Source organism: Gobius niger (assembly GCF_951799975.1).
Source record: "Gobius niger genome assembly, chromosome: 15".
Taxonomy (NCBI): domain Eukaryota; kingdom Metazoa; phylum Chordata; class Actinopteri; order Gobiiformes; family Gobiidae; genus Gobius; species Gobius niger.
Window position 1 is genome coordinate 28,414,918 of NC_136866.1, and position 26,907 is coordinate 28,441,824.

Below are 26,907 nucleotides of genomic sequence, written 5' to 3' on the forward strand. Positions count from 1 at the left end.
TCCTGAGGCAGCATCACATCTTGGTAAAATGAGTATAAGAGGCTCTTTAAGTCTGGAGATCGGCCCTCGGACTCATTGGACAAACAAAGGGTCCTGGAGACTTGTTGGAGACAAGAGGACGCTGGTCACGGAGACGTCTCCCAGACGTCCCCTTTAGACAAGGCAAGTCTCCAGCAAACAAACCAGTTCAATTAGCCCGGAGTCTCTGAGGCCTGTCAGGTCTCGGAGACAGATCAGGGACGTCCCAGAAACGTCCCACAGGTTGAGGACAACTATGAGCACATAAGCTTGGAGACTCTGCGGAGACATTTTCAAGTCTCCGTGCAGACTTTGCTCAAATCTAACCTGCTGGAGACTGTAGGAAAACAATATGAGCATATTTATAAGAGTCCAAAGGGGGATTTCGACAGGACCAGACCAGTTCGGTTCACTTGAGACCGGTTCATTTAGGGAGGGGCGGCCCCCGCAAGTTTGTGTTTCAAGTTTCTTTAGGGTAAAGTGGTCTGGGTCGTTATGGGAAGGGCCAAGGTCATTTATATGCATGTGACAACAACCACAGCTTTATATCACTGAGCTTTAGTCCTGCATCAAAACACCTTTGTATCTGCGACATGTGGCCATGAGGAGGAGCAGAGGCTCAAATGTTTGAACAGTTTTCAAGCACCAGAGGAACAATTACTGAGAAAAAAGAAACCACAACAATGCCCAAAACGAGTGAACCTATTCTTTTTAGTTGGACAGTGAATTCTAAAATAAAAGAGGGATGTATGAGGGCAATAAGAATGTTTGGGGAAACTGTGCAAATCAAACTTGAAAACTTGAGCAGGAGATACTGACATAAATATGAGGAATAATCCACAATTTAATTGAACGATATCAAATCAATCAAAATCAGGCCAAGGCTGTGAGTAGAGATGGAAAAAATGCCTATATTTTCTGTGAACCAGTCATGATCGAACCTTGTGAAGAGAAAGAATATATGCATAATATGCATATATTTCCCCCCAAACCCAGTCCAGTTTGCAAAGTGCTCCAGACCCCATGGCTGAAGTGGTGTGGACCCCCCTTTGGGAAACCGCTCCGGTCCATTACATATACAAACATATACAAACATATTCATTGTAATCACGGTCATGAGGAGGCTTTGAAGATGTTTTATAAATGATATAATAAGTGCGGTTTTATTTCACAAAGAAATAAAAAATGTTTTCTAGTAGTTTTTATAAAATACGGCTCTAAATCAAGTCCACAACAGGAGATGAACTGAGATCAACCTCTGGCAGAACATCTCACTTTTAAACCAGATTTCTGCTGGAAAATTCAACTTTGCCGTTCCATCCCAGTCCTGACCAGACCACATTAGTCCAGTGCTCAGACAGAGTTTCTACACGAAGCGACAAGTGACATTTAATGCTTCTTAATGCCCAAATATTACAGTTTTTAATGTCAGGCTGAAAACAGTTCTGGTTCTGGCACCAGTGAAGGAACAACGACAAAGTTACGTCAACTCAAGGCATCATCTTTCATCCACAACTGCAGCTTCTCTTCCACATGTTTCTCATTAAATATGCAACAGATTTCAAAGAACAAGCCGCGTTTCAGAGATTTACAATCCACAGTTTGCGCCTGAGAAGATGCGATCATAGCTGTTTCAGTACGAGGCGAGTCAGAGAAAGCCACAAATCCCAGAAAACCCCCAAACTCAGCGTCATCACAGCGTTTCCTGCCCGTGTGTGTCGCGCTCCGGCCTGCAGGGGGCGCTCCGGTCTCCTTACCTGTAGTGGCGTGTGTCCCTGAGCGCCCGGTTGCTCGGGATGCGCTCGCTCTCGCGCTGGTTGAAGGCGTACAGGGTGTAGGGGTCGTCTCCCGGTTTCCAGCGGCGAGCGCTTAGATACGAGCGCTCGTCGAAGCCCTCCAGCAGGTCGTCCCACTCCGCGTCCGAAATCTGCACAGACCAAGGACGGAGTTAAACCGGAGATGAACGGGAAGAGCAGCCGACCTCGCTCTGGCTCTGTGCCTGTGGGGATTTATGATTCTTTTCTGCACTAGGGGACGGTTCAGATGGACAAGTGTGACCCAAAGACCCTCAAATAACACCTCCTATGTCCTGATCCTTAACCTTTCATGGGGTCGACTGTTAGATCTCTATGCAGTTAGAAAGCTAGAGCTTCAGCAGCATTTGCCCAATCTGACCGTCCTTACCCAGGGTGGAAAACACAGGTGAAGTGACATCATAGTTACTTCATGTAGTTCATATACGTTTGTTAAAGAGGGGGTATTCTGCTTTTTTCAGTCACATAGCACCAGTCTATATCACACCACAATGATGACCAAACCTTCTGTTGGTCTGTAAATGCAGTAAATTAGAATAACTGCCTTGTATAAAATGTCTCTCTCAAAATGGCTGTAGTGAATGTCTTGAAATAGGCCTCTGTCTCTTTAAGAACCTCTGACCCTTTAGACACGCCCCCTCCACACGCTGTCTGTGGCATCAGTGGGGAGGGGGTTCTGCTGAGGAGCAGTGGTTGGTTACTCGGCTGGTGACGAAAGCTCGGAGGCGTCTCCAGGAGGTGGGGGCGTTCCTAGGAGGACTCAGACAAACCTATCCCTAAAATGGCCGCCATCAGAGTTTTTACATTTTACTCAGAAATACGTGAATGTGCCAAGGCAACACTTCAGGCATGTTTTTAATGAGGGAATGACAGAATAACATGATGGAAAGCTTGAAAAAGTCCATTTTGCATAATACCCCCCGTAACTTACTACAACACCTGCAGTTGCGCTTATGGCCTCTAGGGGCAAGAGTTACTTAGTACGGCTTTAAGATTCAACTAAATGAAACTACAAACTGCCTTCATTTAGGCCGTTTACTGAGGCGGCTCTTTAACACACTGACATGTGACTGAGCTGTGGTGACTCAGGCCCGATAAGTGATGAAGGTCCAAAGTTTGGGAAGCGCTGCCTAAAACATGCAGAGTAGGTTCCTCCTAACGCTGACACAAACACACACACAGACCGTCTGAGCGTCTGCACCGGCTGCACTTACACTCGTGTTCATCACTCAGCCCGGAGCTCGTTATTCAGCCGAGACCTGCTGATGCACCAGCCTGTCCTGACGGGCCGGGACAATTAGCACAGTCAGGGGCCGGGGGGGGGGCTGAGGGGAGAGCGAGCGTATACCCCCCCCCTCCCGGAGACACGAGGGGAGGAAAGAGCAGGACATACCACGGACGGAGCCTCGATTCAAACCCACGATCAGCAACATTTCACCCAGAACGACAATGAAACACCTTTTACTGTGAGCGGCCCCAATACACACTAATGGAAGAAGCTAACAGGCTAACGGGCAAAGCTAACTGCGGGCTAGCGCCACTTAAACAGGATTTACAGCCAAGTTTGAGTGAAATAAATGATCTCCATTGTGTAACTGGATGAACAATATCCCTCTGTCCCTTTGTCTTTTCTGTCAGCGTAGAATTTACTCTCACGGGGAATCATTGAGTAAGAAACGCAACATGCTACGACACCTGCAGTGGCGCTTATGGCCTCTAGGGGCACGAGTTACTTAGTACTGCTTTAAATAATGAAGTGTTCAGGGTGAAGTGTTAGCTTAGCATTCATTAAGGCTAAATGAGGTGTAGTTATTATAAAGTGTTGTTAAAGTTCTGTTAAGTTTTTGAATAAGAAAATCTGTAAAAAAAAAAAAAAAATGAATTAACCTTATTTGTTTGCGGTTCAAAACTCATTAAATCAGATCAGAATTTGGGCTGGGAATTGATTCATGATTCAATATGAGTGATTTTCAACTCAACTACGTACCATTTTTACTTGGATACAGAGATTTCTCAGAAGAACTAATGCTGCAAATAGTCGGCACATTGAGTTGCCTTGAGTGTGAAATAAACTTGCCTTGCCTAAAAACTAACTGTAACTCGGTAAATTAGTAAAAATATGAATATTGCATCTATATGAGCGCCAAAAAAGGAAAAACTCATTTTTGCAGGTTTTTAAAGCAGTACTAAGTAACTCTTCCCCCTAGAGGCCATAAGCGCAACTGCAGGTGTCGTAGCAAGTTACGATTTTTTAACGTATTAATTGTCTTGGAGAGTAAATACTACGCTAACAGGAAAGGCGAAGGGAGAGAGGGTTACTGTGCATCCAATTATACAATAGAAATATTTTTTTTCACTCAAACTTGGCTGTAAATACTGTTTAAAGTGACGTTAGCCCGAAGTTAGCTTTGCCCTTGGCCTGTTAGCTTCTTCTTGTGATTTCACTAGTGTGTATTGCTTTCTCCGGACCTGTGGCAGTCAAGTTGCAAACATGGTTTTCTGGTCAGAGACACCAGGGGGAGATGAAAGACCCTCCAATCATCCCATAAACACTTGTTTTACCCCCACAGGGACGACGGGAAGGATTTATTAAGGTAAACACGTTACTTAGTACTGCTTTAAATTGCGAAACTAGACTCTCTCATACACCTTATCTGTGATTTTGGTAGCTCTGTGAAGATCAAAAACTTGTGAAAAGTCACATCTGGACATTTTATAAATATTATTGCGTTTCTTTTTTTTTTAGTCTGAGGGGGCGTGGTCTTAGAAAACACTAATTATCTCAGTTTCTAGAAAAAAAAAATCTGAGATTTTGATCCAGACGATCCTCTGTTTAGCTTAGGATTTCTCAGGAACTGAGGCACGTAGAATTAAACTGTTTTCACCTACAGAGAGCTTAGAGTCTCACCTTTTAAATGAGCCACAGCCTGTGTCCATAACTATAACATAGAATACACTGTGGTGCTACAAATATCATGAAAAATGGTTAAGAATTGAACTCTTCTGTCTCATTTAGTACTGAAGATATTGTCAATTGAAGTAAACATATTGAATCGATTATTTAGACCCGCCCTCTAGTAAGAATTAGATATGGAAAAAAAATATTCTGAAAAAAGCTTCCAAATGTATTGAGTGGAGTCTGTAAAGTGTGGAAAAAGCCCTAAAGTTTAGTCCCTGTGAATGTTCCTCCCGTCTTTAGCCGCTGCTGTCTCCCACACAGGAAATGACCATATTTGGATTACAGCGTCAGGAAAAGATGGAAAGAAAGAAGGAAGAAAAGAAAGAAAGAAGGTAAGAGGGAAGGAAAGAAAGAAAAGAGGAAGGAAAAGATGAAAGAAAGAAGGAAAGAAGGAAGGTTTAGTCCCCTTGTCTGCACATGTACCCTGTGGATATTTCTCCCATCTTTAGCCGCTGCTGTCTCCCACAAAGAAGGAAAAGAAAGGAAAAAGAAGGGAAAGAAAGAAAGAAAGAAAGAAAGAAAGAAAGAAAGAAAGAAAGAAAGAAAGAAAGAAAGAAAGAAAGAAAGAAAGAAAGAAAGAAAGAAAAGATGAAAGAAGGAAGGGAAGAAGGAAAAAATGGAAGAAGGTATGAAAGATGAAAGGAAAGAAAGAAGAAAAGGAAGAAGGAAGGCCCTAAAGTTTAGTCTCTTTGTCTGCACATGTGTATGTTCCTCCCGTCTTTAGCCGCTGCTGTCTCCCACAAAGGAAATGCCCATATTTGGATTACAGCGTCATCTCGGCCACAGCCTTTCCTGCTACACGTGGATACCAAACATGTCCGTATTTCTGAATGAATAAAGAGTAAAAGCACTTCCTGGATGAATCTCCGGCTCAAAGCGACATAAAAACATCCTAAAGGCGGAGTTTGTTTGTTTTTTCCTCTGACATTAAAGCAATTCAGTTAGAAAACCCTCCAGAATCTGACCCCTGACCCCTGACCCCTGACCCCTGACCCGCAGCGCCTCTGTAATGAGCGAGTGTGGCTTTAAGAGACGACGCTCCCGCACTCCTCCCGTCTGTCGCAGAGCTTAGCCAAATAAAAGTCTCAAAAGAACAATTTGGCAGAAAACACTGCCGTTTTTCTCGTCCGCGGCGCTGTCACGAGTTCGCCTTCACGCGGCGATTATGTCCAGCAGGCGTCCCTTCGGCTGACGGGTTAATGACCGAGCAACGCCACACGAGACGCCAAAAAGCTTTTAAATCCAGCGTCTGTCAGCGCCACAATAACAGCAGACAGAAACAGCTCCTTTTGCTCCTTTTGGTTCTTTTTGTGAAAACCTTTTGTTATTGATCATGAAGCAGAAGCAATTTTAGTCAAAGTTGTGGATGGAATTTGCCACTGTGATTGTGCAGAACAAATAAATGCAGTTACATGAGTCGGAGTCGGTCTTATTCTGCTCAACTTTGTGTATTTTGAATATCTGATACCGGCCGTTATTTAGTAGGACTATTAAAAACTATAAAACTGATCTTTTGCCTCGCGTTGTTGCTGTGTTGTGTCACCTTTTTATATATTTTTTATTTTTTCAAAATTTTTGACACATTTTTGTTGAATATTTGTCACATGTTTGTTGAATTTTTGTTTGATTTTGGTAACGCAAAACTGGAGAAAATGGGATCCGTTCAGGTGGGAGTGAAGAGGTTAACCAGGAAGGTCCCACTGAGATTAAGAATTTCATCTTCAGGGAGTCCTGGCCCCAGAGGGAAATCTATTGTACATGTTTTTAGCGGAAACCTACGCAGGAGAACATGCAAACTCCACACAGAAGGTAGGAATTGAACCCGAGACCTTCTAACTGAAAGCACGAACGTCTATATCATATATTAGTTTCACAGTTTAAGTTGAATAACAGAATGCACTTTTTCACGATATTCTAATTGCATGACGAGCACCTGTACAGCCGGCCCCTCCCCCTTCCCGGCCGAGGAGTCTGATTGGAGGAAAAAGAGCATCTCCATCCCAGTACCTCCCACTTTAATGAGACACAAGATCAGGCCCTGCAGCTTTAATGCATCTTTATATGAGAAACCTGAGGCGCAGTGAGTGCCGGCGCTTCCATAACGACCGTGTTTCCGGGATGTTTTTATCCTCGTGGATGATCCAAACATGCGTGCGCGGCTCGGTGACGGCGGCCGAGCTCGGAATAACAGTGTCCGGGCCGTGATGGATTCGTGAGGACAGATGGTAATGAACCCACCTGCTCCTCTGTCGGCGCCGCCTGGAGACGAGCTCCCTGGAGGCGCCGCTGCCAGACCTCGTTACGTCCGGGTTTAAGGTTTGGCTCTCCCTTAGGTTTCCTTCTCCGGCTCTCTCGGTTTAGCCCGGCCTCAGTCCTGCCCCGGTCCTGGTTTAGTCCAGGTTTGGTCCCGGTTTAGCCCTGGTCCTCTCCGTGATGCTCAGTTTCTCCTGTTGGCTCCTCTCACATCAACACCTGCGTCAGACTAACTCGCCCAGACACTGCCCTCAGTCCGACCTCCACGAAACAGGACAAAGCCAAACACGAGACGGTGGAAGAAAATATAATAATATATACCATGGTCTGGGTGAATACTGGATTCTGATTGGCTGGTGCATTATTTTGGTATAACCGCACACGTAGTCCGGTAGTTAAATCACTGGGATATCACTCCGCTGTGGCGTCGCCATAGCAACGCATGACACAGCTGAATCAGATAAAGGCGTAATTAGTGACTGACAGAAACGTATGAGATGGATTTTGTTTAATTTCAACGTTTTTGGCCAAAACAAAACGTTTGCTAAATGTTTGTAGAGCAGAGTGAGCAGCTTGGTTAGCTACTGTTAATAACATATGAGCTTTACATTTCTATTGAAAACGGTTAAGGCTATTCATCATTTTCAGGCGTACATAAAATGATCCTGCATTGAAGCATATTTGTCTGGATTAGTAAAGTCAAACATAAAAGTTTGAGTTGGGGGGGCCCAGGTGTGAGCGACTCCACCGCAGCTGTTTCCATAAACAGTTGAGCTGGTTGAGCTAGCTAGCTTTAGCTTCAGGTTAAACAGCGTAAAAGGTAAATAACTCCTGCCCACGAGTGCCGCATATCGGTGTTTACTTCCAGGGAAAAGTGTTTCCGGGTTAGTCCTGTTGTGTTGTGATTCTGTGCTGATGTTGTGTCGTTGAGCCTGACTGAGATCCTCGTAATAGCTGCGGAGAAAGACTCGCTCTGAGACCAGCCTTCAGTGACCGGCTAATAACCCACACAAAATAGTCCCGTAGTCTGGCATATTTAGTGAGTTTAGTCAATGAAACAAATATTTATTATAAATGTTACGTTTGTGGGACCCTGGTATAAGCGGATTAAACAACGAGGAGCCGCATTAGACGTTATAAAGCACTTCCACTGTGCGTCGTGGTGTTCTTGACTCCGCGTCGTGCATTATAACCGTCTAATGCACGGCTCCTCGTCGTTTAATCCTTACATAATAATCAGGAGACGCTTTTAGCAGATACTTGGAAATAATCTCTACATTACGCTTTGTTAGTTAGAAAAGACAAACAGCTGAAACTAAATAGCCAGTCGTTTCACTTCCTGGTTTTCACACGGTTCCCCTGTAAGCCCCTCCCACTGTCTTCCCCCTGCTCCCCTTTGCTGTGCAGCTGTTTCAATTAAGAAAAACAAGAGTGAGTGCATCTACTGTAACTGTGGTGAAGCGTTTTTACTCGGTGATGAAAGGATTACAGTCATTTCCAGACTATAAGCCGCTACTTTTTTCACACACTTTTTACGCTGCGGTAACTAATTAATATGATTATTAATAATATTATTTCAACTAGGGAGGCACCGACACCACTTTTTCTAAAACCGATACGAGTACTTTGATTTAAGTACTCGCCGATACCGATACGAGTACAAGGCATTTTCTTCAACATTACTTTTTTCACAGCAGATTGGTTTGTATTTAGTAAATTTACTCATGTACATTTCCTTAAGTAAAGTCGGCGACACATTTAAGAGCCGTTATATTAGAATTGTGCTGATGCCATTAAATATTTTATTTTCATTCAATATAATTTTGAATTTTTATTTCTCTGTCCATCATAGACAGAAAAGCCCATGTCCAAAAGCTCCCAATGCCAATGCAAATGCTTTGTAATAAGACGGACAGTGTTTATAATATATAATATACTACAAGAGAAAAAAATCTGGTATAGTCCCTTTAAGTAATATTTGACTGAGCAACTTTTACTTTTATCGGCGTGAAATTCTACCATTAGTTTTTCACCTTTGGTCCCTTGATTACTGCTAAAGCTAAAGCTAAAGCAGAACGCTCTAAGCCTCCATTATCCAGGATGTGTTCGGTTTAAGACTAAGCCCGGACTTAACCAGGTCTAAGCCCGGTCCAAACTTCCTCCTCCTCCTCCTCCTCCTCCTCCTCCTTCTTCTTTGCGTGATCCGAATCTGCCGCGCTCATTTTCAGTCCGCCGGAGCCGCGCCGCTTGTGACCCGGCGATAACAAAAGCCCGATCCGGCTCCCAGCAGCGGCGGCTAATTGGCAAAGTGCAGATAAAGGGATTAGCGCTGAATTATGTAAACCGCGTCAGCGAGTGCTGCCGGATCCGCGCCCCTCGTGTGGTTTGTGAGGAAGTGTAGCGTGGCTAATCCTGCCTGTACCTGGGCACGCTCGCCTTCGCCTTCGCCGCCGCCACCGCAGATTAGCTTTTGTGGCTCCGCGGGCTCAGACCTGGAGATGGGAATTTAAAAAAACGGACGCAAACACTCGAGGATGAAGAAAAACAGACTCACAAACTGAATTAGGAAGAAAGAAGCCGGGAGCAGAGTCAGAGTGTTTACCAGAGTTACTTTAAGGCGAGACGCTGCAGGTGAAAAAACTCAAATGTGGAGATATCGGTTTGAAAATGTGGCCGTAGATCAATGACATGAATGTGAGAAGAAAACGTATTGCAAGTTTTCTGTCATGTTATGTTTTATGCAGGAAAATGGCCACAATTGTCTTTAATTTAGACGACCAGATGTTAATAATGATAGAGCTGTTTTGGGGGATTTAGCTGTAAAGTGCCATTTTTCATGATATTTGCAGCACCACAGTGTATTCTGTGTTATAGTTATGGACACAGGCTGTGGCTCGTTTGAAAGGTGAGACTCTAAGCTCTCCATAGGTGAAAACAGTTTAATTCTACGTGTCTCGGTTCCCGAGAAATCCTAAGCTAAAAAGAGGCAAGTTCTGATCCAAATCAGTTTTTTTTCTATATTTGGAGATAATTAATGTTTTATCAAACGCTCTCCTTTCTTATTAACTCTCCTCTCTCCTCTCTCTCTCCTCTCTCTCCTCCTCTCTCTCCTCTCTCTCCTCTCTCCTCCATCCTTCTCTCCCCTCTCTCTCCTCCATCTTTCTCTCTCCTCTTTCCTCTCTTCTCTCTCTTCCTGTCCTCCTCTCTCTTCCTCTCTCTCCTCCTCTCTCCTCTCTCTTCCTCTTTCTTCCTCCCTCTCCTCTTTCCTCTCTCTCTCCTCCTCTCTCCTCTCTCTCCTCTCTCCTCCTCTCTCCTCCTCTCTCCTCCATCCTTCTCTCTCCTCTCTCCTCTCTCTTCCTGTCCTCTCTCTCTCTCCTCTCTCTGTCCTCCTCTCTCTTCCTCTCTCTTCCTCCCTCTCCTCTCTCTCCTCTTTCCTCTCTCTCTCCTCCTCTCTCCTCTCTCTTCCTCTCTCTCCTCTCTCTCCTCTTTCCTCTCTCTCTCCTCCATCCTTTTCTCTCCTCTCTCCTTCTCTGTCCTTCTCTGTCCTTCTCTGTCCTTCTCTGTCCTTCTCTCTCCTCTCTCCTCCTCTCTCTTCCTCTCTCTCCTCTCTCCTCTCCTCTCTCTCCTCCATCCTTCTCTCTCCTCTCTCCTCCTCTCTCTCCTCTCTCCTCCTCTCTCTCCTCTCTCCTCCTCCTCTCTATCTCAGTTTCAAGTCCATTTCCAACAACATCTTTGTCGACACGTTTTCAAACACGCGTGTTCTCGATCTCTCCTCATGGCGTGTGAACCCTTTAATATAAAATGTCCAGATCGTAACTTTCACAAGTTTTTGATCATCATTTATTTCACTTCTGTTCATCACAGAGCTCCCAGAGTCACACATAAGGTGGATTAGAGGGTCTAGTTTCATCATTCAAAAGCTTATTGTATATATGAGCCATTGTTTACATTTTGTTCATGAAAATACAGGACAATTTTACGCATAAAGTGCCTCATTATGGAAACACAAAACTTTCTCTCATATTGATGTCGGTAAAGTACATAGTTGCGGCACATTCATCACAATAACCCGCTGACATGTTTGTTCAGAGCCGAGGGGCGTGCACGTGTGGGGGCCGGGGGCGTGCACGTGCGGCGGCCGGGGCGTGCACGTGAGCGGCCGGGGCGTGCACGTGCGGCGGCAGAGGGCAGTAATCGGTCACGGCTGATTTATTCCCCCGGTTGTGAGTCGTTCTTTATCGCGACGCGCAGCTCGGACCGAAGGCAGAGGAAAAAACGGAGAAAAAAGAAAGAAAAAAAAAAGCTAAAATAATGTGTTTCCTGAGGTCTAACGAGCCGCCGACCTTCACAGAGCGCCGCCTCGTCTAAACCGAGGGCGGGCGGCCGTCGTAAAAACGGAATGACCGTTTGCGCTCATTAATAAAGACGGGACTTTGTGGAGTTAAGCTTCGCCGCCTCAGATCGATCAGATTAAAAGCTTTTGTACAGATTTGGGACTAAAATGTGACTAAAGCGAAATAAAACCAACTATTTAAGACCAATGTTGAGACTTTTAAGCTTGTTTTGTCTCTTCACGTTTTAGCTTTAATGTCAGAGTAAAAAAAAATAGACCGAAAACGGAATCCGGAACTACAAAGCTCTGCACCCGAGGTTTTCCCATCGACTTTTCAAAATCAATACATAAAAAAGATACAGATTTTCTTAAGCTTTGGATATTGGGTATATTTTTTATGGTATTTGGAAGATTAATATTAGTCTCTTCGATGACAACTCGCAACACCATCAGCGAACCCCCCAAGGCACGATGCATTATGGTATTGTGCAAGTAGTGAATTGGACGATATTCATATTAGAGAAATGATAATAAAATCTTTGAATGTTGAAGTAGAAAGAGCAGTGAGACCGTACACGGTTAATAAAGCCGTCCTGGTTAGGGCCGGGTAACGTTAATGCTCCAACTGTGGTATCGGGAAAAAGGTTTAGGCACTAGTGGTATCGATAAAATGAATGTACCAAAAGCAGGTACAGAAAAATATTGAATATTTTCAGATTCAAGTTTTGAAGCTGGACAGAATTAAAGTGACTTGGTTGTTTCAGCTCAAATCAAGTAATTTTTCCCTCCAATTTTGCCCAATTCATTTATTTTTTCCCATTTATTTTTTCCATTTCCCTCCAAATCTCTTCTTGTTTTCCCAATTTTTTGCCTATTATTTATGACACATATTTGTTCCTATTGTCCACCAATTTTAAACATTTTTACCCATTTCTTGCCCCTTATTATTCTCAAATTTCTCTCTATTTTTGCCCCATTTTCCTTACATTTTATTTTTTACCAAAAAAATATTTCCCTGAATTTTTGGCCCATTTATATCAGTAATATTTTCCCTATTTGCCCCCATTTTTCATTTTGTCTCAATTTCTTTATTTTTAAACACATTTTTTCCTCATTTTTGCCACAATTATTCCTCACACATTTCCTGACATTGGAGTTGAACCCGATGTTGTAAAATTGCAGATCTTCCAAACATTATAGTTCTTTCCTGGTTCTAGACGACAAATATTTCAGTATCGTTAAAGTAAAGGCTCTCGTCCTGGTCTCGGCCTGGTTTCCCGGCTCTCGTCCTGGTATCAGCCTGGTCTCAGCCTGGTTTCCCGGCTCTCGTCCTGGTCTCGTCCTGGTCTCAGCCTGGTTTCCCGGCTCTTGTCCTGGTCTCGTCCTGGTCTCAGCCTGGTTTCCCGGCTCTCGTCCTGGTCTCGGCCTGGTTTCCCGGCTCTCGTCCTGGTCTCGGCCTGGTTTCCCGGCTCTCGTCCTGGTCTCGTCCTGGTCTCAGCCTGGTTTCCCGGCTCTCGTCCTGGTCTCGTCCTGGTCTCAGCCTGGTTTCCCGGCTCTCGTCCTGGTCTCGGCCTGGTTTCCCGGCTCTCGTCCTGGTCTCGTCCTGGTCTCAGCCTGGTTTCCCGGCTCTTGTCCTGGTCTCGTCCTGGTCTCAGCCTGGTTTCCCGGCTCTCGTCCTGGTCTCAGCCTGGTTTCCCGGCTCTCGTCCTGGTCTCGGCCTGGTTTCCCGGCTCTCGTCCTGGTCTCGTCCTGGTCTCAGCCTGGTTTCCCGGCTCTCGTCCTGGTCTCGGCCTGGTTTCCCGGCTCTCGTCCTGGTCTCGGCCTGGTTTCCCGGCTCTCGTCCTGGTCTCAGCCTGGTTTCCCGGCTCTCGTCCTGGTCTCAGCCTGGTTTTCCAGCTCTCGTCCTGGTCTCGGCCTGGTTTCCCGGCTCTCGTCCTGGTCTCGTCCTGGTCTCAGGCTCTCGTCCTGGTCTCAGCCTGGTTTCCCGGCTCTCGTCCTGGTCTCGGCCTGGTTTTCCGGCTCTCGTTCTGGTCTCGGCCTGGTTTCCCGGCTCTCGTCCTGGTCTCGGCCTGGTTTCCCGGCTCTCGTCCTGGTCTCAGCCTGGTTTCCCGGCTCTCGTCCTGGTCTCGGCCTGGTTTCCCGGCTCTCGTCCTGGTCTCGTCCTGGTCTCAGGCTCTCGTCCTGGTCTCAGCCTGGTTTTCCGGCTCTCGTCCTGGTCTCAGCCTGGTTTTCCAGCTCTCGTCCTGGTCTCAGCCTGGTCTCGGCCTGGTTTCCCGGCTCTCGTCCTGGTCTCGGCCTGGTTTCCCGGCTCTCGTCCTGGTCTCGGCCTGGTTTCCCGGCCCTGGTCCTGGTCTCACCCTGGTTTCCCGGCCCTGGTCCTGGTCTCAGCCTGTTTTCCCGGCCCTGGTCCTGGTCTCAGCCTGGTTTCCCGGCCCTGGTCCTGGTCTCAGCCTGGTTTCCCGGCCCTGGTCCTGGTCTCAGCCTGTTTTCCCGGCCCTGGTCCTGGTCTCAGCCTGGTTTCCCGGCCCTGGTCCTGGTCTCAGCCTGGTTTCCCGGCCCTGGTCCTGGTCTCAGCCTGGTTTCCCGGCCCTGGTCCTGGTCTCAGCCTGGTTTCCCGGCCCTGGTCCTGGTCTCAGCCTGGTTTCCCGGCCCTGGTCCTGGACTCAGCCTGGTTTCCCGGCCCTGGTCCTGGTCTCAGCCTGGTTTCCCGGCCCTGGTCCTGGTCTCAGCCTGGTCTCAGCCTGGTTTCCATAGTGAGCGAGTCCCCGTGGCTGGTGCAGCAGATGGAGCTGGTTAAGTTACAGAGAAGCTCCATCTGAGCTGCTGAATATGGATGAGGCGTTTAGACTTTACCTGTGAACACTGTGTTTCACCTTCAGCGCTAATGCTGCCATTATCCACAACGTCTGCTCCTCTTTCCGAGGCTCCTCTTTCTGAGTCCACACACGAGAAGAGGAGGATTCAGAGACACGTCCAGCAAATAACGCTTTTAACCGTTTCAACACCTTCCTCTGTGGCCCCATGAGGCCGACTCTGGATCTGACAACACCCCGTATGGAAAACAAGAGACCCTTTAATTGTTTGTAAACATTCCAGGCTTAGCTGGAGGCGGGAAGCTGGATACAGTTTGGCTTTACCCAAATCAAAAAGACAAAAAAAAAAAAAATCATAAAAAAGGTGACTCAACACAGCAACAATGCGGGGAAAAAGATCAGTTTTGTGGGTCTTAGCTTTCAAATGAGGTGTTACACAGGCCTATAGCCAAAGAGGACAGAATGCATTTGGTTCAGGCGGGTGGTAAGAGGTTAAGCCACATCAGGACCACATTATGTAGTTGTAGTTTTACACTTATAATCGCTGGTTTTAGTTTAATCTTAATCCCCTTGATCACTTCCTGTCTCCAGATGATGTCACTGATGATGTCACTGATGTCAGCAGCGAAAGGGTCAATGGAAACTGAAAGTTCTACTGATGCTCAGATGATATTTGGACACAGTTACAAACCTCCTCCAGCGCAGGTATCAGGCGTTATTAGAGTTCTGTTCCCAGATAATCTCTTATAATGAGCAATGACCTCTCGGATATAACGTTACTCACACTCCTCACATAAACCCATCTGAGACCTGCAGGTGTCGAGACACTAAAGAGCAGGGACGCACCGATACCACACACTCGAACTCATTCATGAGGTCCCGATACCAGAAACCGATACCACCTGCCGTGTGTCCGGCGCTCTTACAGGAGCAGCTCTCAGCTGAGGAGAGAAGAAGCAACAAACTGGAGAATTCTTTAGTGTAAATACAATAATCCACATAGAGCTGACTTTATTACAGACTGCGCTCTCTAAACCAGAGTCTGAGCTGGATTTAACCAGAGCTAAATGTTGTTCGTGCTGCAGCGTCTGCAGTGTTTACAACATACAGGCTAACGTTGCTAACTCGCGGCTAACAGTTTGGGCCATTCTGACGCCGTTTTATGCCCAGGGGTTTATTTTTATTTTTTACATCTGAAAAACTAACCCAGCGACTAAAAAGTCCTCAGAAAATCCAAACTAAAGACATACAGCATGTTTATATTGAGCCAAAATGAGCTGCAGCAGAACAATGAAAACGCTGTAGCTTCTCGCTAAGTTACAACAAACACACGAGAAAATCTACAGGAGCTGAAGTAAAGACGAAAAGAGACCATTTAAGAAACATCTCAATACTATTGTTAAATAAAAATACATAAATGAATAAAGCACAGGCATTGGGAGCTTTTGGGCTTTTCTGTCTATGATGGACAGAGCAATAAAAATTAAAAAATATATTGAATGAAAATAATAATAAATAAATAAATGGCATCAGCACAATTCTAATATAACGGCTCTTAAATGTGTCGCCGACTTTACTTGTACTTGGAAATGTACATGAGTAAATGAACTAATTACAAACCAATCTGCTGTGAAAAAAGTAAGAACGTTGAAGAAAATGCCTGGTACTCGTATCGGTAGGGATGGGCACCGTTAAACGGTTCCTACTTGGAACCGACCGAAAAGCTTCGGTCGGGGGCGGTATCGAAAAATTTTAATTCTTTCGGTGCCAACTTCCGGTTCTTTATCTCTCCAGTCGTCAATATATGACCCTCAGCGAGTCTTAAAAAAGCAACATGAACGTGTGCAGGTACTGAGCGGCTTCAGCGCAAATGGAGCGAAGCAAAGATATATTTCATAGATGTAGCCTAACTTATAGCGAAGCAAAGCTATAACTTGCTAAACTTCTGTAACAGAGATGGCAGAGCCTGCGTCAGGACTGAGCCAGGACTGAGCCAGGACGTGGACTACACCGGGTAAAACCCAGAGCTAAACAAAACCAGTTATGAACCAGGACTAAACCAGGACTGAATAAGAAACTTGAGCTTTTAGTCAAATTGAAAAGCAAAAAAGAGCAGTGACAAGAAAGACGTCTTTACCTTTAGCGACAGACCCGGAGGCGGAGCTTACGTGCTCTTGTTTACAACTTTACAGCAGCTGCAGCGACAGGAATATCAAAGATTGTTTGTTGTTTGTTGAAAGTGAGGGCTCACTCTGTATTAGACATTGTTGGTCCAGTTTTGGTAAATTGTCAGTGGCAGAGTGAGCGCTCACACCATGCAAGGATCTTTGACGTGTGAAGTTGCTTTCGCTTCGTCGAACAGCGCAGTGTGTTTAGAAAAGTTTCGCTGAAAGAAAACCATGTCCTGATGTGGATCTGTCCTGTCTCTGCAGCTTAAGAGGTAATAACGTCCTTTCTTTCTTTTTATTACTGCTTAAGTGGAAATTGTGCTCAAAACACGAAGTCACAGGCGACGCTGCTGCTCCTGTGTATCTTCTGCTGTGCCGTTTCAGGATTTTTTCCTGAACTATACTTTTAATACACGTTATTTTTATTGAATTAAAATAACATAGGTATCGAAAAAAGTACCGTTAAGGCACCGGAACCGAAAAGCAGGTATCGTTAAAGTATTTGGTATCGAAAAAAAACGAACGGTACCCATCCCTACGTATCGGTATTCGGTATCGGCGAGTACTTAAATCAAAGTACTCGTATCGGTTTTAGAAAAAGTGGTATCGGTGCCTCCCTAGTTTATTCATCTGAAAAACTAACCCAGCAACTAAAAAGTCCTCATAAAATCCAGAATAAAGACATACAGCATGTTTATATTGAGCCAAAATGAGCAAAACAATCAAAATGTTGAAGCTACTGGATAAGTTACTACAAACACACGAGAAAATCCACACGCAGCTGAAGTAAAGGAGAAAAGAGACCATTTATCTGCAGTAATAAGTAACATTTCAGTACTATTGTTACATACAAATACATAAATGAATAAAGCACAAGCACTGAGGAGCTTTAGGACATGAGCTGTTCTGTCTGTGATGGACAGAGCAATGAAAATAAATTATGAAGAAATAATGTTGAATATAAAAAATAAAATAAAATGCCATCTGTTCAATTCTGATATAACTTCTCTTAAAAGTGTCGCCTCTTTTACTCAAGGAAATGTAAATGAGTGAATTAACCAAATACAAATCAATCTGCTGTGAAAAAGTCAGTCTGTAAACCGTGTATTCACTATGTTGGAGAAAATACCTTGTACTCGTATCGGTATTCGGTATCGGCAAGTACTTAAATCAAAGTACTCGTATCGGTCTTTCAAAAAGTGGCATCGGTGCCTCCGTACTCAATTTTTTGTTTATTTATAAATCTATCTCAACAGGACGATGCACATGGAAGAGAAAAGCCGCCATGTTTCCGCTCCGTAGTAAAAGGCGAGCGGTTTCAGTGTCAGATGGAGGGTTGTTGGTGCCGCTGTGATCCATACAAACAGGAGGTATTCCCCGAGGACCCGCCCCACGGCAGGGCTTATCCAATCAGAGCGCTCGGATCTGCAGCGGGATCAGAGCGGCCTCGCACCTGAATATAAATGTGTTTGTTTAGAGGCGGAGAGACGGAGAGGGACGGGAGGATCGCTCTTAAATGAAAAAGCAATCTTCAAAGTCTCCATGAGGTTTCATCATCTGGAACACAGGGCTCTACAAACTCGCTCATATCTAAGGCTTTTCTTAAATATTAAAGCTCCAGGACGTCCTCAGATAACTATGCTATGATTTAGATGAGGGGGAATGTAAACTCCAGCAAATACCTCAAATCCACTCCAATAGAGCGTTTTATCCTCATACAAATGAAGGGTGAAGCCAGACGATACACGATACAGGGGTGCTCAGAGTGGGGTGACCACCTTTTGCGCCGCATCTTGTTAAAACTCTCTTCCCATTCATTCTTAAAGGGATGTTTCAGGATTTTTGACATAGGACCTCATTTCCTAGTTATCCAGAGTGTTGCTGATTTCTGGAGATTTTTTTTTTTTGTAATACATGCAGTTCTTATGTTTGAAGAGTTTCGTGGCGCTAGGCTAGTGCAAGGCTAGTGCATTTCTATGGTATCAGCTAGCCTGCATTAAAAACAGTCTGACCCGCTGTAACACCAGACTAACCATATAAAAGTCTGTGTCCATAGAATCATGTTTGGAATATAACTGACCTGCATCACATGAATGATCGCATTTGAAGGGACTATTTTCTAGCAGATCACTCCGCCGCCGCGTAGCTTATACAACCACGAAGCTGATGCTGCTCAAATATAAGTTATTTTAAATGCAAAATGGTTAAAATTACTCTATGGACACAGACATTTATATGGCTAGTCTGGTGTTATAAGTGATTTGCCTCAGGTGCTCTGTGGAGCTAGCCTGGCATCCAGACTAATCTCCGATGTTTATTAATTAATAAACAGGAGACTAGTCTGGGGACCCTGTCGTAGAAAAGCTACTGCTTGAGGCGGGACTAATGTGGGACAACCGAAGCATAGCGGATGTGACGACAGAAACAGCGACAAGAAAGTTGTCGTCATTGGGACATTAACAATGGCGCTCCTGCCACACGGAGCTCAGTAAAGGACTTCTGTCGTTTATGTCAGAAAAACTTAAGAACATAAGCATACCGGAGCATTACGTGAAGTGGTCGCTTGTGCTGAAAAACTACAAAACAAAGGCGCAACAACGTGACCCCGTTCAGGGAGCTGCTCTGATTGGTCGGTCGGCTCCATATCGCTGCGTCACTTCCTTTGAAAGCGCGAGTGTTGCCAGACCCTCTTCTGTAAAGAAGCGGAGTCTGGTTGGCGAGACAACTGTGGAGCGGGTCAGACTGTTTTTAATGCAGGCTAGCTGATACCATAGACATGCACTAGCCTTGCATTAGCCTAGCGCCACGAAACTCTTCAAATATAAGAACTGCATGAATTACAAAGAGAAATATCTCCAGAAATCAGCAACACTCTGGATAACTAGGAAATGAGGCCCTATGTCAAACATCCTGAAATATTCCTTTAATTTATTTCAGGGACGGCGCATATTAATGAACATTTCTGTAAACATGCCAGAATAAGGTGGTGTTAAGTTGGTTGTGTATCGGACCCACAAAAAGCAGGAACTTGACTTAATTTGGACACTTTTATGCACTACTGTGTATCTGAAGTATAATCTTCAAAGGTCTGTACTTTTGTTCATGATTTCTAACGAGGTTTTGACCTAAATGTGGTGGATGCATCTGGATCTGTCATAATTTGCAATGTTTGATGCTAATGCTAACGGCTATAGAGCTCCACAGTCCCGCCCCTTGTGGTCCTGTTGCTCCGGAGGCAAAAAATTAAGAGTTTAACGTCACCGCAAAAGCTAATCAGCTCTGTAGCAATTCGTGACCATAAAATGTTTCATTTCAATCCAAAAAGAAGACGACATGTTGAAGAAAAGGCAAAGGTACAAGGCTGTGACATCATTCACTTCCTGACTATAGAAACTCCGTATCCCAAGAACCATTGCAACATCGCGCCCGCTGGTCAAGGCAACCAGGTTTTCAGCAAACACGGCGAGTTTCTTTTACTTTGCAGACAAAAGTTCTATATTATTTCACTATTAAACAATCTGAATCAGGCTAATGTGAATAAAAATGATGGTGGTTTGTTTAACTGGATCGTTGGGAACATTTTTTTGACGTTTTTCTTACTCTCAGTGTTAGATCTGGATAAAACGTCAACTATCTGCCTGCATTATGTTTGAATACATTGTTTATAATATGTTTTCTACATTACAATAAATAAACACGTGTGGGAACGTGAAGCTCCACCAATCAAAAGCCTCGTAGTAGATCATGGGACTCCCGAGCATCCTGGGTAATGTAGTTCTAGGACGAAGGCTCGCAGTTAAACTAGATGGATCTCAGACGTGCTTTTTTCACCTGCGTCTGACTTTGCGGTCGCTTTATAACCACAGAGCTGGATTCAGCCCGAGCTGACGGAGTTACGGAGTTAAAGACTTTATTCCAAATCAATACGGTCTCAAAGCAAAGGGGAGTTTTACTTCCGGACCGGAGAGGAGGCGGGACTGTGGAGCTCTATAGGACAAACACATTGAGCAGGCTAACGGGTAAGAGCGGTTTCTCCACCATAAACCAACTGTTCTAAAAGCTCCATAATTCTGCTGTAGCACCACATGTTTCAGATGTTTAAGAGATGAATCCAGATTTCACAGCATCTGGAGAAACGGAGCCGCCTTTGAGGGAATCTCACTCCAATATTCCGCCCCACGCCCCGCTCACCTTCTCCCTCGATCCGAAAACCTCTTCTCCCTCCCTCCCTCTCCTCTTCATTTCCTCTCGTTCCTCTCGCTCCCGTTATCTACTCCGAATTATCCGGCGTTACCGCGGCGACGCGTCTCCATAAACGTGATGGATGGTTCAATCGGAGCGCATCAAGGTGAGAATAACGGCGAGACCGGGAGGACGGCGGGAAGAAGAGGGGGAGAGGGAGGAGACAATCACGGAATTCCACTCCGGCGCCGGGACGGGGATGAATCCGAGACGCTGCAGGTGAACGGGGGGGAAAGTCTGGAAGAATGAAGATTTCGCTTTGTTTTGAAGCTCAATAAATGTGGAGATGTCGCTGCGAGAGTGGAATGAAAACCTCATTTGGAGAAACCGGACCTGAAGTTTTGTGATGTTTTCTCGTATTTATCTCCGCACACTTTAGCGGCTGCCGTCTTCCACAAAGGAAATGACCATATTTGGATTACAGAGCGTTGTCGGGGGGGATTTGTGAATGGATATGCGAGACACGGCAGGTGAAAGTATTGATTTTTCACACAGTGGTGGAAGTGGAGATATTTATCTATTTTCCTCCCTTTACATCTTAGTTTTCATGTATAAAAATGACAAAACTCACCCGCATGATGTTTATTTTATGATGTTTTGTCTGCGAGGTGGGGGCAACCCGGAAGTAGCTGCTGCGCCGCATAGAAAGTCCGTCTTTCCCGCGGGTTTTCATTCATAAATATTGTCAGATTTTACATCCACGTGTCCTGCTAAGGGGCCCCGTGATGACGCTTTCACCCAAATATGGTGTTTTTCCTCCTACGAGACGCTGGAGCGGAAAAGTGGACGAACGGGCCGAGCATGCGCACTCGCTACAAAACTTTAGGGCTGGTTTTCTCTGAATGAGAGAAGCCGCACTCGGGCAGAGCCTGAGCCCTTATAGAAGCTCCCACAGACTCCAAACTTTACAGTCTGAGACACAACAAGATTTTCAAGGTTTTTTCAGAGGGATTTTTTAATATCTAATTCCTAGCCTGATTTATTCAGCTTTGAAACCAAAAAAAACGAAATTTGAGTTTTTACAGATTTTTTCACTGATGATTAGTTTATTGAAAAACTAAACAAAATATCCAAAATCCCCTCTGAAAAAATCTTAGTCACTAATATGTCAATAAAATAAAACCATAAAATTTAATCTGGCTCAATTCATTACTTTGATTTAGTTGCCCAAAATATAGGCATTTTCATGCACAAAATGACTTATTTTTTTGTAAAAACATAAAATGATAGAAAAAATGCAATACATTTTTTCTCATGTTTATATCAGTCATGTTCAGCAAAAGTTTCAAATTGACATCTCTACATTTTTTTTCCCTATTCACCTGCAGTGCCTCGCCTTAATTCTGAATCTAGACACTCTAATCCACCTTAAGTGTGATTTTAGGAGCTCTGTGATGAACAGAACTGAAATAAATGAAGATCAACAAGTTGTGAAAAGTCACGATCTGAACATTTACGCCGGGCTCACATCAAGCGGAAAGAAAACGCTTTCCGTGGCTCAGCTCGCTCGACTTCCTCGGCCCGCCCCCCGTGTGCAGGAGCCAATCACGCACCGGTGTCTGTCAGAGCTTGTTCTGTGGTTGGTGCCGCCGCCGGAAATGGCTCTGTATTTGCACAGCGTTGAAATGTTTTTAACGCTCGTCTCCGCACCGGCCGCCCGCTGTCCTGTGGATTTCCGGAGGCTTCTTTCCGGTCGCCCGGCAGCGTAGGGAATGAATGGAAGCTCGCCGCTCTCCGCTCTCCGCCGCTCTAGGTGTGAGCCCGGCGTTAATCATAACGCGGCAGAAATGACCAGGCTAGAGCTGCAACTAACGATCATTCTTACGATTAATCGATTAATCGCTTGGCTGTGAATGGTGTATGAAAATAAGATTTTTTCATTTCTTTTTATCACATAAAGCTAAAGTGGCGTCGCTTGAGGACGTGTTGATGGAGTAAACTTAAAGTAAATGCTTGTTGGAGGCTCTTAGTGCCAGTGGTAATTTCGTCGACTAAAATATTTAGTCTTAATTTTAGTCAAAGTGTTATTTTTTCAAAGTGTTATTAGACTAAAATGTCCAGATATTTTAGTCGACTAAAATAAGACTAAATAAAAATGAAAAGGAGAGACTAAAATCATCCAAACTTCCATTGAGCGTCTGAAAGAGCCTCAGATCATGTAAATCCTCTGCCAAAGGATCAGCTCTGAGCTTTGTTCATGTGGAGCAGAAACATGAAGCAGAGGAACAAGATTAAACATGATTATAATGAATATTATAAATATAAGTCGACTAAATTCGTCTTAAATTTAGTCGACTAAAACTAGACTAAAATTGAAGATATTTTTTTGACAAAACTAGACTAAAATCAAATTACATTTTCGTCAAAAGACTAAAACTAATTAAAATATGTTGTCAAAATTACCACTGCTTAGCGCTAATTCTGATTTCTGATTGGATGAGACACAGAAAGATATTCATGAAATTTACAATGCACAAAACACTACATACACTTACTATGAAAGTAGGATTTCATCAAAAATACTACATTTTTGCTCCATTTGAGTCTGTGTGAACCAGAAAACGATTAATCGATTACTAAAATAGTTGTCGACTATTTCAATACTCGATTAGTCATCGATTAATCGATCAGTCGTTTCAGCCCTAGACCACGCCCCTCATTAGTTCATCGTGTGTTTTCAAAGCCCCGCCCATCGGTCTTGCATAAGGCTGCGCGATATGGAGTCATATCCCGATATATTTTGGTTGAATATCGATATACGATATAGATCCCGATATTGTGAGAGCACAATATGGAAAAACTGTGGCCTGTTCCTTTAAAACAAAACTCACGCCCAGAAAGTGACAGTTGTGTTTCATAAAACGCAATATCTCTGTTTCTAGAAAAAAAAACAGTGATTTTGATCAAAACGAGCCTCTGTTTAGCTTAGATTTCTCAGGAACCGAGACACGTAGAATTAAACCTTTTTCACCCACGGAGAGCTCAGAGTCTTAGCTTTCAAAGGAGCCACAGCATGTGTCCACAGCTGTAACACAGAATACGCTGTGGTGCTACAAATATCCTGAAAAATGGTCTGGATTGTTGGCACTCAATGTGTTAAAAGGAAAATTTTTGTAGAAAAGTTGAGCCGTCTTCTCATTTCTCAGTTAGCGCTGTATTCTTTTGGAAAAGTATGAAATTACGAGATGCCAAAACTTCAGCTGAATGTGTTCTGGAACATGATTTTCGTAAAATAGCCAAGAAATGTCATTATTTTCCAAGAAATTTAAATTTAATTCCAGTCTGAGTCCAATGTTATGCTCGAATGATCCACCGAGACACACAGACAGCGGGAAATCAAACCGACTGACTAACCACTAAGCCACCAGTCGCCTCTGCACAGGTATAATAAAGTATAACAGGTATAATAAAAACAGAATCCACTTCTCCACTATGACGGAGATGCACAAACAACAGGACGCAGCAGCAGCAGGAGAGACGGCAGGTCCACAACACCACGTATGCTACTTTTGGAAAGGGAAGTAACAAGGCCAAACTCTCACTGGATTAATATTCCTCATCATGTCCACTACCTGTGTACTTTATCTCAGCCAATTTTACTGTGAAAATAGAGAGAAAATACAAAAGGAAAGTGCTCACAATCGCCACTGTGATCGCTATCCAAAATGCAATATATGCTACTTTCGGAAAGGGCTGAGAAAAACACCGTGATCTGATACAAAACCCTCACTTGATTATTATTCCACAACGCGTCCACTGCCAGTGAACTTAATTTCAACTGATTTCACAGAAGAAATCCTGAGAAAATCCAGGGCAAAATGCCTACGATTGGCACTGTAATCACAGCCCGTATCGGTATTGGGAAAAGTATAGTTCAGGTGGTGTCAGTATCACAAAGTATCATTATCCTCATAACTCCCACCTGAACGGATCCCATTGTCTCCAGTTTTGCTTTACCCTAATCAAAAAGCTTCTTGGGAAAAAAGCACCAAAACAGCCACAAAAAACGAGAAGAAAATAAGGATGTAAACGCAACAAAAAAAATTACAAAAACTGAACAAATATTTGACAAAAAATGTGACAAAAAATCAACCAACAAGTGACCAAAAATGTATAATAAATGTGAGAAAAAAGGTGACACAACACAGCAACAACACGAGGAAAAATATCAATTTTGTGGGTCTTAGCTTTCAAATGAGGTGTTACACAGACCTATAGCCAAAGAGGGCAGCATGCATTCGGTTTAGGCGGGTGGTGAGAGGTTAAAGTACCGGTATAAAAAATATGTCATAGTACCCAGCCCTAGTAGCTCCTACAGATACTTAGTGTTCCAGTCTTGTACTTTGTTTTGGAATTGAACCACAAAAATCAAAGGTAAATTTGAATTTTTAATGCTTTTTTGACTGATAACTAATCAACAAAATAAAACGTATATTTAAACTTGGCTCTATCCATTATTTAAATTGTGTTGTGAACATACACTGCGTTAACAATTCAATGAACAGTTTAGGGGAGATATATGGTTTATGCAGAACTTTAAATATTCTTTGTAGCAGCTGTTCTCTTAATCTGATGTGTTTGTCTGGCAGAAACCGTCCTCATTGTGCCTTTATCTGAACAATAATAATAATAATGCCTTACACTTGTAATGCGCTTTACAAGCCTGTATTAACAAGTTTCTCAAAGCGCTACATTGTCGTCATTATTCATTCACTCCATACTCGGTGGTGATAAGCTACTGTTGTAGCCACAGCTGCCCTGGGGTAAACTGACGGAAGCGAGGCAACCAGTCTGCGCCATCGGCCCCTCCGACCACCACCAACCACTCACTCACACACCACATTCACCCCAGGCTTCCTGGTGTTACCAAACGGTCTCCCATCCAAGTACCGACCAGGCCCTTCCCTGCTTAGCTTCCAAGATCTGACGGGATTGGGCATAGCAAAGGCGGTATGACCTGAACAAACCTGTGTGCTCTGAATCAGCCACAAATCTCTTAAAGCAGTACTAAGTAACTCTTGCCCCTAGAGGCCATAAGCGCCACTGCAGGTGTCGTAGCAAGTTGTGTTTTTGTACTCATTAATCGTCCGTGAGAGTAAATACTGACAGAAAAGGCGACGGGACAGAGGGATATTTTTCATCCAATTACACAATGGAGATAAATTTGTTTCACTCAAACTTGGTTGTAAATACTGTTTAAGTAGCGTTAGCCCGCAGTTAGCTTTGCCTGTTAGCCTGTTAGCTTCTTCTTCGTGATTCTTTTAGTGTGTATGCTTTAACAGTACGATGCTTAACCTTTCATGAAACATCGAAGGTTTTCACACCTCGTCCAAGGCATTCAACTATTTCACACTTTCCATCAGCAGATCCTTTTTCTTTCCCTTAATGCTTGAAAATGATGATCTGCTTAATAATGTGGAACGTCCTTTTTCCGTAGTTTTTCCCTTAACTGGGCTTTTTTACCTTCATGGCACTGAAATACAATTTGCATAATAATTGTTACACCATGGTCTGGGTGAATACTGGATTCTGATTGGCTGGTGCATTATTCTGGTGTAACCGCACACGTAGTCCGGTAGTTAAATCACTGGGATATCACTCCGCTGTGGCGTCGCCATAGCAACGCATGACACAGCTGGATCAGATAAAGGCGTAAATAGTGACTAACAGGAACGTATGAGATGGATTTTGTTTAATTTCAACGTTTTTGGCCAAAACAAAATATTTGCTAAATGTTTGTAGAGGAGAGTGAGCAGCTAGGTTAGCTACTGTTAATAACATATGAGCTTTACATTTCTATTGAAAACGGTTAAGGCTATTCATGATTTTCAGGCGTACATAAAATGATCCTGCATTGAAGCATATTTGTCTGGATTAGTAAAGTCAAACATGTTAGTTTCAGTTGGGGGGGCCCAGGTGTGAGCGACTCCACCGCAGCTGTTTCCATAAACAGTTGAGCTGGTTGAGCTAGCTAGCTTTAGCTTCAGGTTAAACAGCGTAAAAGGTAAATAACTCCTGCCCACGAGTGCCGCATATCGGTGTTTACTTCCAGGGAAAAGTGTTTCCGGGTTAGTCCTGTTGTGTTGTGATTCTGTGCTGATGTTGTGTCGTTGAGCCTGACTGAGATCCTCGTAATAGCTGCGGAGAATGACTCGCTCTGAGACCAGCCTTCAGTGACCGGCTAATAACCCACACAAAATAGTCCCGTAGTCTGGCAGATTTAGTGAGTTTAGTAAATGAAAAACACATTTATTATAAATGTTACGTTTGTGGGACCCTGGTATAAGAGGATTAAACAACGAGGAGC

The 26,907-nt window shown here is 44.1% G+C and overlaps 1 protein-coding gene across 1 annotated transcript in view; it reads right to left on the bottom strand.

Moving 5' to 3' along the window:
- The window catches only part of galnt14 (UDP-N-acetyl-alpha-D-galactosamine:polypeptide N-acetylgalactosaminyltransferase 14 (GalNAc-T14)), a 258,436-nt gene that overhangs the window by 222,344 nt on the left and 9,185 nt on the right, over positions 1-26,907 (bottom strand). The window contains exon 2 of the mRNA XM_079572745.1: positions 1,776-1,945. Coding sequence (XP_079428871.1) covers positions 1,776-1,945 — 170 coding nt within the window. The remainder of the gene's footprint in view (positions 1-1,775; positions 1,946-26,907) is intronic.